The sequence below is a fragment of the Delphinus delphis genome, chromosome 3, assembly GCF_949987515.2.
Source record: "Delphinus delphis chromosome 3, mDelDel1.2, whole genome shotgun sequence".
NCBI lineage: Eukaryota > Metazoa > Chordata > Mammalia > Artiodactyla > Delphinidae > Delphinus > Delphinus delphis.
This window is the reverse complement of record NC_082685.1, coordinates 48,285,536-48,302,513: the sequence shown is the minus strand read 5'-3', so window position 1 is coordinate 48,302,513 and position 16,978 is coordinate 48,285,536. Positions and strand designations below refer to the sequence as shown.

At 46.3% G+C, this 16,978-nt stretch overlaps 1 protein-coding gene across 1 annotated transcript in view; it reads right to left on the bottom strand.

The window, feature by feature from the left end:
- The window catches only part of SH3TC2 (SH3 domain and tetratricopeptide repeats 2), a 63,449-nt gene extending 59,757 nt beyond the window's left edge, over positions 1-3,692 (bottom strand). The window contains exon 1 of the mRNA XM_060006854.1: positions 3,627-3,692. Within this exon, the coding sequence (XP_059862837.1) occupies positions 3,627-3,678 (52 nt within the window). The 5' untranslated portion in view covers positions 3,679-3,692. The remainder of the gene's footprint in view (positions 1-3,626) is intronic.
- Between the last annotated feature and the right edge of the window lie 13,286 nt (positions 3,693-16,978).

The following is a 16,978-nucleotide window of genomic DNA, read 5'->3' as shown; positions in this document are numbered from 1 at the left end:
CTATGGTTTCCAACTTGGGAAATATTTCACTCACAGAAACTTGCTGGAAATGAGAATTCACTCCTATTTCTCCTCTCTCAGTCTCTCCTTGATCCCACCCATCCACCACCACTCCCAACTTTAAGAAGATAACTAAACAGTAAACATTTCCCTGCATTCTTTTCTTCTCCACCCACATTTTTTTCCTTTGACCTGACAAGCATACAACCAGCAATTTTTATGATGTAAACCCACACTGTCCTGTTGGAACAAATACCAAATTAGAATTACAGCTACATTTATCTACATGAATATATCTTAGATCATAATGTTGAGCAAAAAAATAAAAGCAGTTTGCATAATGATATCATTTTAAGTTTAAAAATCTTCAAAATAAATTCTTTGCAATGATACGAGTACACAAATATGTAATAAAAGCACAAAACCACTGAATTCATGAATGTGATTAATTTGGCGGAGGGAGAGTAGGTAGTGAGATTGGGAAGAACTACCAGGGGACCCTAATTGTATCTGTAATCTTTTATTTTTTTCAAAAAGTAAAAGAAAGAAAGAAGTTCTGAAGCTAATATGACAAAAAGTAGAAATTTGCATATTGTTCTCATAGTCTCTATTATCAGTATGTTCAAAGCACCTCACGAGCTTTTTAAAGCTCAAATGTGAAGCATGGTTTGCTATTGTCAGCATTCACCCCCCCATCTCCTATAATTTTACCGATGATTTGTATTTACCAAAAAGGTTGAAAGGAAAGTTACAAACAACAGCGATCAATGTAGGCAAATGTATCTCTCCCACATCCTCTGTTTAAGGGTGTAAGTCTGCCAGATGTCTTCAAGATAGTGTTGAAAGATAAAGGGGCAGTGCTAGAAGCTTTTAGACCAACAAATCTTGACATGACTTGCTCTGTGATCCTAAGTGAGCAACTGTAGTTTAACAGTGGCAAGAATTTCCAGGGGTCCAGAAGCCAGAAATAATGGCAGTTATTTCTAGTTATACCTGCCCACATGCAGTCAGGAGATTTATGTGAGTAAGTAAGAAACATCACGGAAACAGATGCTGCAGGCAGAGTCCATGTGTGAGAATGCAGCACACCTGGGGGGTGTCGGGGACAATGTTTGTCATTGTGTCACACCAAGGCAAACCAGCTGGGCAGCTGTCTGGGGCTTAGTACTGTCAAGCCTTCTTCTTTCCTGCCTCCCTAACCCTTGAGGACTGTTGGTCCTCACTGTTTACTCCCACTGAAACAGACACAATGACTGAAGCAGCCAAAGAAGCAGGAGCACAGACTCCTACTCCAGTAGAGTAAGGAATAGGAAGAAGGAATGTGGGCGTGGTCCCTATTAGCTAACAATAAAACAGCCCACAATTACTGAGGGTTTATCAGAAGCCAGACACTGTGCTAAATCCATGAGATGAATTATCTGATTTAATCTTCACGAAAGCTCCGTGTGATAGATACTATCATTAGATTCATTTTACAGACAGGAAAACTGAGGTTCGAAGAATATGAGACTTGCCCGAAGTCACACACTATTAGGTCACTCCAGCATGTGTCTCATACTTTGTTCCATTTCTCTAGGATAAATAGGGGGAACCTAGAAGGGGATGTTTACAACAACTGGCCTCAGACCTATAACACCATATCATCCTCCCTAGGGAAATCCCCTGACAAGTACAGAAAACAGTTTAGGGAGATGGCATGAAAAGCCTCAGTAGAAATAAATATCAGGCTGACTCCTGGTGAAAAAGTGAATCCAGGATGCCAATCGATTCGGCGGCAAAAATCTGGTGAAACAATAAGATAATTGAATGATAGTATTATAAGAACTTTGAGGATGTTTTCTTCAATGTTGGTTGGTTGGTTTTGAGCTGCAGAATTCTTTTACATGAAATTTTGGGTTGAACAACAGGATGTCAAACAGGAGCAGAGCTGCTCCAGCTGAAGCTGGGTGTCAGAGACTAGGAGCAGAGCTCCCTAAGATACCTTCACAGGCAGAGTTAACCCCCTCATTTTATAGATGAGAAAAGGGAGGCCTAGAGAGAGAGCATGATATGCCAGAGTCATAGAGATGTGATTAATGTGCCTTGTTTTATTTATTGTGCTTAATTGTGTACCAGGTTGTTTTAACTGTTTCACATGTAAACTTAATCCCTACTACAACCCTGTGAGGAAGGCATAATTATATCATAAAATCTACAGGTGAGGAAACTGAAACACAGAAAGGTTAAATAAATTGGTCAAGCCAAATCAAAGAACTAAGATCAAATCCAGACACTCTGGCCTCAAAGGTCAGGTGATTAACTGTGAGGATGCCTGCCTAAAAGGAAGTAGACTGAGTCAGATCTAGAACCCAGGTCCCTGCCTTACAGGCCGGTGGTTCTTCATGTTCCCACAGCTCCCATGCAACGTCTGCTCCCATGGGGTGCAATGACAACAGGATTTAGGGGTAGGGTCTGAAAAGTATATACATCTTAGAAATCTGGAGAATCTTTCTTCCAGATTTGTTTCCTAGCTGAAGGTCATGCCTTTGTGCCAAGGGCATTTGCTTGCTTATAAAGTCTAGCGTTGCTTAGTCTGGGAGCCTTTCCCTGCTGGAGTTACCAAGGTGCCTAGACTTCAAGCAGAGGAAGCAGAACGTGGCTGCTTCAGATTCGCTTTAGGAACCTCTAGTGCCTTCCATGTTGTCGAGCCCAGGTCACAAGACTACAGGGGGAAGTCATCTCTCAGAGAGTAGAAGGCCTTAGCTAGAGGTTCTCCTGGGCTCCCCCTCCAAGGAAACATGGCAGTGCTCCAGGAAGATACGGAATCCTAACAAGGGTTAGGAATGATTTCTTGGTGTAATGCTCTTCTGTCTCCCAAGCAAGTCCTCCTCCAAAGCCACCACTCATCCTAATAAATGCCATACACGAGACCACAGGGCCTCACCTTGGTCTTGCTGTGAAAAGAAGCGAGGAGCTTGCATTAAGGTGACCAACAACCCCAGTTTGCCTGGGACTGTCCCAGTTTTAGCACTGAATGCATCCTGGGAAAGCCCTGGGTCCCAGTGAAACCGGCAAGGCTGGTCACCCTGTGTCAAGTCTCAGATGACTTGACAATTCTTAGAGCAACAACTCTGTGACCTCAATTTGACATACAAAAAAAAAAAAAAAAAGAAAGAAAAAATCACACTATAACAGGTAGGAGGCAGGAAACTGCCTGTTTTTCTCCAGTAACATTAACCCGGACAAAAATAGGGTTGAGTGGCTTAGGCCAAGTTTATGACCACTCCTGGGCCCCAGAGGAACTAACTGCCTGAGCTTTCTTCCTGAACTAGGGAATCTTGGGAAGAAAGGAAGGAAGGGCTTAGTCACACCCTGGGAATGGCAGCCAAAAGCAGCACTCTCTCCTCCTCCTAGAGCAAGCTCAAAGCCTCTTTCTTCAGGAAACGTAGATGCTTCCCAGGCTTCACTCCCTTTTCACAAAGCCAGAATGACAAATACTAAGTGAGGAAGGGAGAAGAAGAAGCCAGAAAGTACAACCGTCTCCCCATCTTTAGAAGAGTAGCTCCCCCAACCCAGCAGATCCATAAGCCTTCACTGGACCCACCACCTCAGCGAAGCCACAGGCAGGGGCACCCCAGGAAACTCACCTGGCCCCCAGGACAGACTCGGCTCCCAAGGGATGCAGAAGCAGCCACCCATGTGTGCACCATCCTCCCCGGGCCAAGGCCCCTGGGAATACCAGCCAGAGGAGCACTGGGAGGGGACAGCCTCCCAGCGGTGTCCCTCCTCCCGCCTCCTCCCTGGCACACGAGGGACCAAGTCCCGCTCAATGCACAATGCAGTCTTTGATATCCTGGCTGAGGCAGCAGGCCCAGGGAGGATGGGAGGGGCAGCCCAGCCCTCAGGACCCGTAGTCCTTGCACTGTCAGGCCTCTGACTGGGGAGTAGAGCTCCTCCCTGCCTCTCTACAGATTGCTTCATGCCTATCAGGCTGTGGCACATTCCACACATTCTAGGATTGAGATACACAGTTTGGTTCTTATGGGGGTGGATGGGATGGGGGGGGGCTGCGGGGGGAGGAGGAATCAAGGCTGCTGCTGTTCTTGCTCCCTCCCTGACTGGCTTGGCCCACAGTAACTTGCCTGCTACTGGGAATGGGCTCCCCACCCATCCTCTCTGTGCAGACACCTCCCTTGGCTATCTGGGTGAAGCTGGACCTGTGGGCACAGCATCTTACCTCACCCCCAGCAGCATCAGTAAGCCAACGCCCAGCCCTGGCTCCCAAAGTCTTGGTCCGAAGGAATCCAGGAAATCTCCTGATGTAGCCCAGCATCTTACAGATAAGAGGATGGAGGACCAAGTATGTTAAGGCCACAAGTATGCACAAAAAACGGTCACACCAGACCAAACTCTTTTGCATTTTGGATAAGGAGCAGAGCAGGGAGATGCAGTTGATACGCTATGGCTGAATTTCAGAAAACCTCCCATGACATCTCCTGAAGGAGACGGAGAAAATATAGCTGAATGCCAACAATGTGAGAGGCGTGACTGATCCAACAACCTAGCTCAAGGATCATTAATTACTTACTGTTTCCTTAATGCCCAAAGCAAAGGTCGGTGGTGAGTGGTCCAAAGAGTGAGGAGGTGTGGCCTAGGGAAGGCAAGGGTCCTGACTGCTTGGAGGCTGACCTTGGGATTAGTCTCATCAGCACTTTAAGGAGGGAGATGGCCTGGTCAAGGTTATATTCTGGCAGGAGCACTGGGATGACAGTGTGAAGGATAGCCTAAGGGTCAGTCTCACTGAAGTGATCAGGGGTGTCCACTGCACATCCCAGCGCAGCCCCAGGTGACAGGGCCATGTCTCTGAAGTCTGGCTTCAATTTCAGTGCTTACTTGTCTTGACTCCTAGTGACTGAATGTTCACTATAGGTCAGGCACTTATCATACACTATTTCATTTAAATCCCATAACAGCCCCATAATATTAGCATTATCATCTCTATTTTGTAAGTGAGAAAGCTAATGCAAGTATAATTGCCCAAGGCCCCACCGTTTATGATTGTCAGATTCAGGGCTTGAACCAGGTCTAGTTGATTCCACAGCCCAGGAGCTTCTCTTTTCTAATATTCAGGCTCTTTCCATGACTACAATGAGGAAGGATTTGGTGATCTGATGCTGAGCCCTCTGGAGCTAGCTGAGCACTTACGGAGGGCCCGGGAGAGGAGGGCTGGGATGGGGCCAGGAATGCAGGGACACAGGGTCTCTCTGATCACAAAACTGCCATGGAGGATGTTTTCCTTGCACACATCTGTTTAAAGTTTCCGCTTCCCATAATGTGTCTCATGTCTTTTCCCCTCACCAAAGCACAGTGTTTTAAGTATGAATTAGGATGTTTTCTTGGGCCTAGGATAAAAGGGCAAGGGTTCCTTTAGAAAGCAGCCACTAAGAACTTTGGGAGGTACATGGGAATCAGTGAAGAGAAACCATGGTCTAATGTGCACGTGATGATGAATGCTCAGACTTAACATTTCTCCTTGACTTGGCTGCACACCATTTCTATACAGGTGCAGCAACAGAGGTCAGAAATTGTAAATGATCAAGGCCAACCAATGGAAGGAACCCCAGGCCATCTGTCAGAGATGACACCCTGAGGCAGTTGGTTGAGACACACACATTTTGGCAAATCTGAAATAAATGGTTCATTTTGGAAAAAGTCATTATTGCTTCTCTTGAGATGCAGGAAATCAGTGCTCTTCTGCTTATGGGTAGCTCAGATGAATTAGCAAGAACAAAGAGCTTTCCAGACAAGAGAGCAGCAGGTACAAAGGCACTAAGGCTGGAACTTGCTTAGAAAGCTAAAGGAAAAGTGTGTGTGGTCGGAGTCTAGTGAGGCAGGACCGGATATAGAGATGAGGTCAGTGAAGGCAGCAAGAAGCCAGGTTGTGTAGGACTTCGAAGGCCATCTAAAGGCTTCAGCTTGTACATTGTGTGAGATGGGAGCCGATGGAGGACACTAAATAGAGGAGTCATGTGACTGACTTATGATTTTTAAAGGGTCTTTCTGGCTGCTCCTTGGAAAATAGGCTGCAGCTGGAATTCCAAGTATGCAGCAATTGTAACAACCCGGAGAGAGATGATGATGGCTTGAACCAGGGTAATAGCAATGGATATTTTTGAATGAAGAGCATATTAGTCAAAGTTATCTAAGGAAAACAAATCCAATAGGAGATATATATGTGTGTGTGTGTGTGTGTGTGTGTATATATATATATATATATGTATATATATATGTGAAAACATGGTACAATGTTCCTCTGGTGTGTGACCAGGCATTCTGATTTGTTATGGAAACCAGACACCGAGATTTTCAGGTAAAGTTTCCAAATTTTTAAATATTCACAAACTGATTCAGAACATCTTGCAAATCACTGTGTGAGCCAATACTTCAGGGCAGATAAACATGCCTGCAGGCCAAATCCAGCCCAAGACCAGCCAGTTTGCCACTTCAGATGAAAAACTGAATTTTTTTCTTGTAAAATTTACAATCTAGTTGGGACAATAATACATGCACTTGGGTACAACAATTCAGCAGAAGAACTGAAAGACCATGTTATGGGGAGAATTGTGGCCCCCAAAAGTGATGTATTGAAGACTTAACCCCCAATACATCAGAATGTGATTTTACTTGGAAATACAGATTGTCGTAGATGTAATTATTTAGGTTCAGATGAGTTCATACTGGAGTAGGGTAGGCCCCTAATTCAATATGACTGGTTTCCTTATTTAAAAAAACAAACAAAAAATAAACCCACCCTGTGAAGAGATAGACACAGAAGGTGACAATGAATGGAGAAATTAGAATTCTGCAGCTGCAAGCCAAGGGATGCCAAGGATTGCCAGCAACCACCAGAAGCTAGGAAGAGGCAAGGATCCTTCCTCTGCAGGTTTCAGAGGGCGCACAGCCATGCAAATACCTTGATTTGGGGCTTCTAGCCTCCAGAATTATGAGACAGTAAGTTTCTGTTGTTTTAACCACTCAGTTTGTGACACTTTGTGAGGGCAGCCCAAGGAAACAAATGTAGACCACGTGAGAGAGAAGAACAACAGGTCGCTTATTCAATCACATTATGCAGTGAACAAATAATTATAGAACATCTGCTATACCTAGGCATTGATCTAAGTTGTGAGGATACAGCAGTGAACAAAACAGACAAAAGACTCTCCCTTGTGTAGCTTACATTCTAGTGAGGGGAGAAAGACAAGAAACAGTAAATAAGTAACTTGTGCAGTGTGTTAAAAAGATGGAAAATGATACAGAAAAAAGGAATGGAACTGCCAGAGTAGAGAGGCTGCAGTTTTCAAAAGGGCGGAGAGAGAGTTGTCACTGAGAAGGTGACAGCTGCGTGACCTGGGGGGCAGAGGGTATCATGGGCATCCAGGAGAAGAGCCTGCCAGGAAAAGGGAAGTGCGCCGAGGCCCCGAGGCAGGGGCGAGCGGGCATATGCTGGAGGGAGAGCAAGGGAGGGCGCAACCTGAGCAGCGTGAAAACGGGGCAGGAAACAGAGGGTACCCCCGAAGGAGTAACTGAAGAGAGTTCAAAGAAGAAGTTATTTACAACAGTGTGGGCAGGGTTAAAGAAAACCAGCAAGGATGGTGAGGCACCCCAGGGTTAGGAAAACTAAAAAGCCATTAACATCCTGAAGGGAAGCCTGATGGGACAAGAGAATGGCTGTTGGAATCTAGCAAGAGCTGGATGCAGGCCAGGACTAATGACAGGAGCTGTGTTATTAATAGTGGAACACAGCTGTGGCCTAGCCAAGGCCATATGTGCACAGGGGGTAGAGGAATAAATACTCCATCCGCTCACCTCCCATCTTCCATTGACTGAACACAACTGGAAGCCAAAGGGTGAGAGAGCTGAGTTGAGGAGCCCTGTAGAGGCCAGCCTCCCGGGGGGCACAGAGCAGGGGAGAGAAGGGTGGAGAGGTGATTCCAGAGGATAACTGAAGATTATCCAGTACAAGGGGACGGGTAACAGCATCCTGAAGATGCAGGGTTTACTGGACCACTTGAAGGAGGTTGGCTTTCACTCTGAGTGAAATGGCAGCCATTGCAGAGTTTTGAGCAGAAGAATGATGTGACTTACAATCTGAAAGAATCAGAGGAGCTATCATAGGCTACTGCAATAATCCAAGCAAGAGGAAAGGGTGGCATGGGCCAGGGTGGCAGCAGTGGAGGTAGTGAGATGTGGCGATATTCCAGCGTAGTTTGAAGGTAGAGGCAGAACTGCCTGTGAATGAGATGCAGGCTGTGAGAGAAGGAGGAGTGAAGGATGGCTCCCCATGTTTGGGCCTCAGCACCTACAAGGAGCAGGGTAGCCATGACCTGAGATGGGGGTCCCACAGGGGGAGCAAGCTTGGCTGAGTGGTTGGGTGAACAGGTTGAGTATAAGAAGTCTATTCTCCATCGGCTTGAGGACATTGAACAGGCAGTAGGATATACAAGTCTGGAGTTCAGGGGAAAGGCCTCTACTGGAATCATCAGTATACAGAGATATACTGGAGACATAAGGAGAAGGTTAGCATGTCCTAATGAGAACAGCAAAGAAAGCTTCATGGAGGAGGTGTGACTGGGGGCCTTGAAGGATGGAATTTTGACAGGCAGACATAGGTGGGAAGAGAATCCCAGACCGAGGAAAAGCCATTAGCAAAGGTGCTAGGATTGGCACTGGGGACAAGTTTAGGAAAAGGTCATTCCGTTTGAATGAGCCGAAGGACTGATGGAGGGAGCCGAGATGTAAGCCTCTTAACTTCTGGTTCATTCACTTATCTGTTTATTCATTGAACATTACTGGTCACCTTACTTTAAAGGCTATTTTTGTTGTGGACATTAATAATAATAAATGCTTACTGAGCTCTTTCATGTTCCTGTGAAAAGTCCACATTTAATCTTCACCCCCTACTTAAAGATCAGCAAACTAAGAGTCTGGGTGACTCACCCCAGCTCACCCGCTCACTGGGCACAGCAGAGTCAGGGCTTGAGCCCAGGAGGGGAACTGCGGGACCCTGGTCCTCACCACTCTGGTCAGTGCCCGAAGCTCTGCCAGGAGGACCCATCTGCGTCTGTGCAGTGTAGACACATGGCCGTCACAGGTGCAGATAGGTCACCACACCATGGGCGAGGTGACGCCCAGACTTTCCTCTGCAAGGGGTGAAAGTGAGCCCTTGCCAGGGGTCAGCTGAGGAACTAGCCCAGCAGCTCAGGGAGGAGGCCTGGCTGCTGACCTGCTGACCGGGGCAGAGGTCACCACGCTGCCAGCTCTGACCTCACCCAGGACTGCTGACTGCTCTTTCCAAAGCGTCAGTTTCCTGTTTCTTGGCTCCCACATCCAACCTGGGGTCAAGGGCAGGCAACCGACGCCTCACCCTGGAAGGTGAGCCGTGAAAGTGTCCTTACAGTAACATGTCCACACCCCAACCCCAGTTAAAGATAAAGAAACCGAGCCCTAGGGCTTCCCTGGTGGCGCAGTGGTTGAGAGTCCGCCTGCCGATGCAGGGGACACGGGTTCGTGCCCCGGTCCGGGAAGATCCCACATGCCGCGGAGGGGCTGGGCCCGTGAGCCATGGCCGCTGAGCCTGCGCATCCGGAGCCTGTGCTCCGCAACGGGAGAGGCCACAACAGTGAGAGGCCCGCGTACCGCAAAAAAAAAAAAAAAGACTAAGCCATTCGTTCAACACTTTTAGGCAATTTTGTGGCAAAGCCTCTCTCAGACCTCAAACCTCAGGACTCTCAGTTCAGCGTGCTTCCACAAAACATGACAGATTAATCAGTTCATGTTTTAAAAGTAGGTTCCCTAGTGAGCAGACTGGGATAGGATGAGGTGTGTGTGTATGTTTGCCAAGTACAAGCCCAAGGTCTGAAACTCCCCACCAATCCCAGGGAAGAGAATTTCTCCTCAGTCCAGCTTATCTTGAAGAGGAAGTCAGGTTTTCAGGGAATGGGAGAGCAAGGGGGAGCCCTTCCATCCAGCGAGTCCACCTCAGGTGTCTTTCCTGGGCACCTGGGCACCCACAGCCCGTGCAGCAGCATGGCTGGAAATAGTGAGAAATGGAAGGAACCTAAATGCCCATCAGTGTGGAGGTGGGCAAATATGATGGTGCATTTAGTCAGCAGCGAAAAAGCATGAAGCAGGTCTAGATAGAGAGTCAAGGGAAGACCTCTAAGACATACTCTGAGGCAAAGACTGAAGAAACCTGTATATAGCACATACGGTGTGGTCCCATTTACGTACAGAAGCACACTATATATGTGACTTCGTCTGTATAGGAAAGGGCTCACATTGCCTGATGATGGCCATTTGTTCATTCGTTCCACAGATGCGCATCGAGTGCCCTCCCTGTGCCCCTCACTGCGCTGGATGAGGGATCAGCAGTGAGCAGGGCAGACAACATCCTGGCTTCCTGTAGGCCGGTGAGGGGGTGGAATGGGGGTAGGGGAAAAGGAACATGATGTCTTTTTATTTACGTACTTCTGTGTTATGGCAAGTTTTTCAGCTAGAATGTTTCATGGTGATGTCATAATAAATACAAAACATAGGAACAAAGAGAAGAAGGTGGAATAAGAAGAGGAGAAGGAGAGAGGCATAGGTAAGCACATTGTGTCAGGGGTGGTCGTGAGAGGGTGACTTTCAAGCTGTTAGCACTCTGGATCTGACTTGAGGGATGGTCTCTCGTACTGAGCATCATAGAAGGACGATATCAACTGGAGAATGCCAGACACAATGTCTGCAGCATCTTCGAAGTAAGAAGGCGTATTCCAGTAAAAGAAAGCCCTGAAACTCCACACAGTTTCTTTTTTTTGTTGTTTTTTTGCGGTACGTGGGCCCCTCACTGTTGTGGCCTCTCCCATTGCAGAGCACAGGCTCCAGACGTGCAGGCTCAGCGGCCACAGCTCACGGGCCCAGCCGCTCCGCGGCATGTGGGATCTTCCCGGACCGGGGCATGAACCCGTGTCCCCTGCATTGGCAGGCGGACTCTCAACCACTGCGCCACCAGGGAAGCCCCCTCACAGTTTCTTGATGGTCTTCAGAGAGCACTGCCTGTAGCTGATTATAGCTCCCAGAAGAGGCAACTTTTTAATCCACGGATCATCTTCTGGGGCTGATGCCGTGAAAATAACTATGCTGTTTTCTGGGAATGTAGTCTTACAGACAGGGCCTTACACCCTCCTCCCCTGACCTAGTGCCTCCACCTGACCAGCAACCTGTTTAAGGGCCTTAATGGGGCTGGGATCCATGACTAATAGCAGAGGAACCCTCTTCTTTTCTTGAAGGTGCTACATCTCTACTCAGTCTACCTGAGAGCCGACTGCACAGTTGGTTTTATGGATGCACAGAAGGGCATGCCCTTCCCCACCTGAGCACCTCCCAGCCCTGGGGCTTGTCTTCTCTGGGCAGAAGAATCAGCAAGACAAGCTATTGGCCAATAAGTTAACAGAAATGTTACCACCACCCTGTGGTCTCAGCGATCAACTTGGGCATTAGATTTGTGGTCAGACAACCTAAGTTCAAATCCTGGCTCTGCCATTTTCAAGCTGTATGCTCTTTGGCATGTTTCTAACTTTGTAAATAGCAATAATAATAATAATAATAATTAAATGGAGGTAACAAAAAAATTCTCCCTCAAAAGTGGTTGTGAGAATACAGGTGTTTATAGATGTTTGTTTTTCACATGTGCACATCTTGCGTGTGTGTGTGTGTGTGTGTGTGTGTGCATTGTTCTACTAGTCTTAGGCATTTTCTCCATGCATCTGGAGCTGGCAGGACTCTGAGGATAAAGGGACATCCTAGGTGAGCAGAATGTGCCTGTCAGCTGTGACACAGACAAAATTTCAGTTCCAAGTAAAACCAGATCTGCCTGTCCTCAGAGAAAATCAGAAAGGTTCCTTTTGGTTACTTCGGGCAAAGGCATCCAGCCTAGGCCACCCTAGCTGCATTTCAGTCCTTACTCCTACATTGGCTAACATTTTCAACAGACAGGAATTTTACAAGCTGTTTACTTAAGGAAAAAAAAAACAAAATCTCATGCTTAACTATTTTCATCATTATGATATTTGGCTTTGTGACCTAGTAAATATTTTTAAAGCAAAAGGAAATGTGTCTGTCTGTCTCTCTCCATCTTTCTTTGTTTTCTGGTGTTTTCATTGATAAATTTCATTGGGTAAAAAAAAAAAAAAAAAAAAAAAAAAAAAAAAAAATTTCATTGGGTGACATTGGATGAGTCAGCCATTTTCCCTTAAGTTCTTTCCCCTCTTCCTTATGTAATGTAGTTTTGAGTCCCCACACCATTCATGTCTTGCTCCGGTGAAGATTTTGTCCAAGTTCCTCTGGAAGTGGGGTGCCCAGATGTCCATCCAGTTGGCCAATACAGCTTTGTATTCTGTATATAGCTCCGAGGCACTGTCCCCTCCTTTGTTTTACTTACTGTACTTCTATTAAAGGATCCCAAGCTTACATCATCCTACTGAGTCAGGAGACAGCTCATATTCTATTCACTTGGAGAGATTTATCAAAATTCAGATGCCTAGAACACTCTATGACATAAATCACAGCAAGATCCTTTTTGATCCACCTCCTAGAGAAATGGAAATAAAAACAAAAATAAACAAATGGGACCTAATGAAACTTAACAGCTTTTGCCCAGCAAAGGAATCCATAAACAAGACGAAAAGACAACCCTCAGAATGGGAGAAAATATTTGCAAATGATGCAACTCACAAAAGGATTAATCTCCAGAATTTACAAGCAGCTCATGCAGCTAAATATCAAAAAAACAAACAACCCAATCCAAAAATGGGCAGAAGACCTAAATAGACATTTCTCCAAAGAAGATATAGATGGCTAACAAACACATGAAAGGATGCTCAACATCACTAATCATTGGAGAAATGCAAAACTACAAAACTACAATGCAAAACTACAATGAGGTGTCACCTCACACCGGTCAGAATGACCATCATGAAAAAATCTGCAAACAATAAATGCTGGAGAGGGTGTGGAGAAAAGGGAACCCTCTTGCACTGTTGGTGGGAATGTAAATTGATACGGCCACTATGGAGAACAGTATGGAGGTTCCTTAAAAAACTAAAAATAGAACCACCTTACGACCCAGCAATCCCACTACTGGGCATATACCCTGAGAAAACCATAATTCAAAAAGAGTCATGGGGCTTCCCTGGTGGCGCAGTGGTTGAGAGCCCACCTGCCGATGCAGGGGACACGGTTTCGTGGGTCTGGGAAGATCCCACATGCCGCGGAGCGGCTGGGCCCGTGAGCCATGGCTGCTGAGCCTGCGCGTTCGGAGCCTGTGCTCCGCAACGGGAGAGGCCACAACGGTGAGGGGCCCGCGTACCGCAAAAAAAAAAAAAAAAAGAGTCATGTACCACAATGTTCATTGCAGCTCTATTTACAATAGCCAGGACATGGAAGCAACCTAATTGTCCATCGACAGATGGATGGATAAAAAGGATGTGGCACATATATACAATGGAATATTACTCAGCCATAAAAAGAAATGAAATTGAGTTATTTGTAGTGAGGTGGATGGACTTAGAGTCTGTCATACAGAGTGAAGGAAGTCAGAAAGAGAAAAACAAACACCATATGCTAACACATATGTATGGAATCTAAAAAAAAAAGGTTCTGAAGAACCTAGGGGCAGGACAGGAATAAAGATGCAGACGTAGAGAATGGACTTGACACCGGGAGGGGGTAGGGTAAGCTGGGACGAAGTGAGAGAGTGGCATGGACTTATATATACTACCAAATGTAAAATAGGTAGCTAGTGGGAAGCAGCCTCATAGCACAGGGAGATCAGCTCAGTGCTTTGTGACCACCTAGAGGGGTGGGATAGGGAGGGTGGGAGGGAGATGCAAGAGGGAGGAGATATGGGGATATATGTATATGTATAGCTGATTCACTTTGTTTTAAAGCAGAAACTAACACACCATTGTAAAGCAATTAGACTCCAATAAAGATGTTAAAAAAAAATTCAGATGCCTAGATCTTGTCCAACCTCAACGTATCATTATCTTTGGACGCGGTGTGATCCGCGTCCATTCAGATCCATTTAGATCCATTCCACGTGATTCTACTGTGCATCAAGTAGATCCATTCCACGTGATTCTACTGTGCATCCAGATTTTGGCAAATAATACCCCAGAGATTTCTTTCACAGGGATGAAGGGCAGGTAGGTATGTATTTCAGGGATGTATATTTCCTTCCTTCTGATCCACACCAAAGTTAATTAAAAGCCTTAAGCACAAGAAGGCAGCACACGCAGGGGCGTCACACTGTGAAAAGAATCTGAGAGCGTCGCTTTTATTCCTCAAGGTCCACAAATAACCAAATAACAACTTACAACTGTACAGGAGTTCCCTATTGACAAATTCCTCCATCCCACCTCATCCTCACACCATATCTGTGACATAGGGGTTGGACCTGTCATTTTGCAAGTGATATAAGTGTTGTCTGAGAGGTCAGATGACTTCTCCAAGGTCTTACTATTAGTAATTGGCAGAGATGGATTTTCTCAAACATTCCAGCCAGCACCAGCACATGGAGTAGCTTTCACCACTTAAGACATCCAGGAAGACATGAACCAACAACTTCGTCAATTAGACCCCTGTCTAATAATAAAGATCAGAATTATTGTAACCTACACAGAACCACATATGTACAGGGGTCAAGAAAACAAGCAAAACAAGTTTATCATACATGCATTATAACCTAAAGGTTTCAACAATACGTGAGCACCCAGGGAAAGTAGGAAAGAAAAACCATTTAAATAGGGTGGCCAGGGCTTCACAGACTTTAACATGGATGTGAATTATGTGGTGTGGTAGACAGAACAATGGCCCCCAAAGATGCCCTAACCCCCAGAACCCGTGAATAATGTTACCTTTCCCAACTAAACAGACTTCGTTGGATATGATTTAAGTTATGGAATTTGAGAAGCGGAGATTTGGATTATCCAGATATAATCACATGGATCTTTATAAGTGGGAGGTAGGAGGGTCAGAGTCAGAAGCAGATGTGATGGCAGAACTAGAAGCAGAGGTTAGAATCAGAGGAAGTCATTTAAAGATGCTACTATAATGCTGGTTTTAGATGGAAGAAGGGACCATGAGCCAAGGAATGTGGGAAACCTCTAAAAGCTGGAAAAAGCAAGGCATGGATTCTTGCCTAGAACTTCCAAAAGGAACGCAGCTCAGGCAACACCTTGATTTTATTTAGCCCAGTAAGACCCACTTCAGACTTCTCACATCAGAACTTTAAGATAAGAAATTTGAGTTGTTTTAAACCACCAAGTTTGTAATTTGTTACAGCAGGCCTAGGAAATGAATACACCTGGAAACTGGTAAAATGCAGATCCTTATCCCGGGTGTAGGAAGGCGTGGGAAACTCTGTTGGGAGCATGGTGTGCTACCTGTGTGCTGGTCCTTGGACCACACCTTGAACAGCAAGGCCATGAGCAAATCCCCTGTAACCGTTCCTCCAATGACTGGAGGCCTCCACTTAGCAGAGCATGGAAGCATTGATCCTGCAGACCCCTGAGTTCCTTACCTTTGACGGCCCAAGCATCCATCCACTTGAAAATGGTACAGGCCCCTTGTCAGTCTTACATTTAATGTCACCTGTTCTGAGAGCTAACCCCCTTTTATTCTCTATTTCTGCCCCTTGTTTATTTGCCTCACAGATTGTAATCGTAAGTCTGGGCGTTTTGCTTATCGTCTCCCTCCTCACGTATCTGCTGCCTCATGCCCACTGGGCAGCACAGTGCCTAGCACAGAATAGACTCTCCTGTGTGAATGAACGAATGAACTAAAGAATTAAGGAATCCCTTAGTTCTTTTCAAAATAAATGCCAAAATCTCTCACATCTTATTTGTACAACTGAATTTTTTAAGCTACAGAATCCAAAAGTTTACAATGATCCAAGGAGGTTTATCTTCTCAGACTGGCCTCTATATTCCAAGCAGATGAAATCAGTCTATTGATCTTTCTCACCCATGTTCAAGATTTCTCCCCAAATTTGAAAAGCCTGCTATAGAAGTCAGTTCCTGGGCTTCCCTGGTGGCGCAGTGGTTGAGAGTCTGCCTGCCGATGCAGAAGACATGGGTTCATGCCCCGGTCCGGGAAGATCCCACATGCCGTGGAGCGGCTGGGCCCATGAGCCATGGCCGCTAGGCCTGCGCGTCCGGAGCCTGTGCTCCGCAACGGGAGAGGCCACAGCAGTGAGAGGCTCACGTACCAAAAAAAAAAAAAAAAAGTCAGTTCCTGTGAAGCAGACTCTGGACGATTTGCAGGCAGGAAGCTTATGGGGACATGTTCACACAATCCATACAGAAAGGGGATGAGGGAAACAGGACTGGGCAGAGGGAGGAGTGGGCTGCAATGCAGACCCAACAATGTCCTCCACTGGTTCATACAGGGAGTAGGCATGGCCCTTCAGATTTGTCCTTAACTGGGGCAAGGGTGCCCAGTAACAACCAGTCACTGGACTGGTTACATTCCTGTAGAAACCAGTCATTGAGGGCAGGCTGCCCCAGAAGGGGGCACAAGGTGGAGATGGCACCCTTCAGTTCTAGGTAAGCCCCAAAGAAGGACTCACCTGGGAGCCGTCAACCCCGAAAGCTTCCCAGAATTGGGGGCAGGAGTGGGTCAGTGGTGATAGGTGAGAATTTAGGGAGACCCACCGCACTCACCACGCATGCCTTGTTTCCTCAGTCACTGGGGGAAAAGAAACTATTAGAAGCCAGGATAAAGCTCTGCGTCACACCAATATGAACCAGAGAGGAATAGACTAGAGATGCACAAAGGAGAAGAATGCTGATGTGGAAGGGTCCAGAGGGAGGGAAATCGGCGTGGACCTGAGGGTGTACCCACAGAGCCTGTCTTGAGACAGGGTTCTTCTGAGGTGGGCCAGCTGGAGAATGTGATG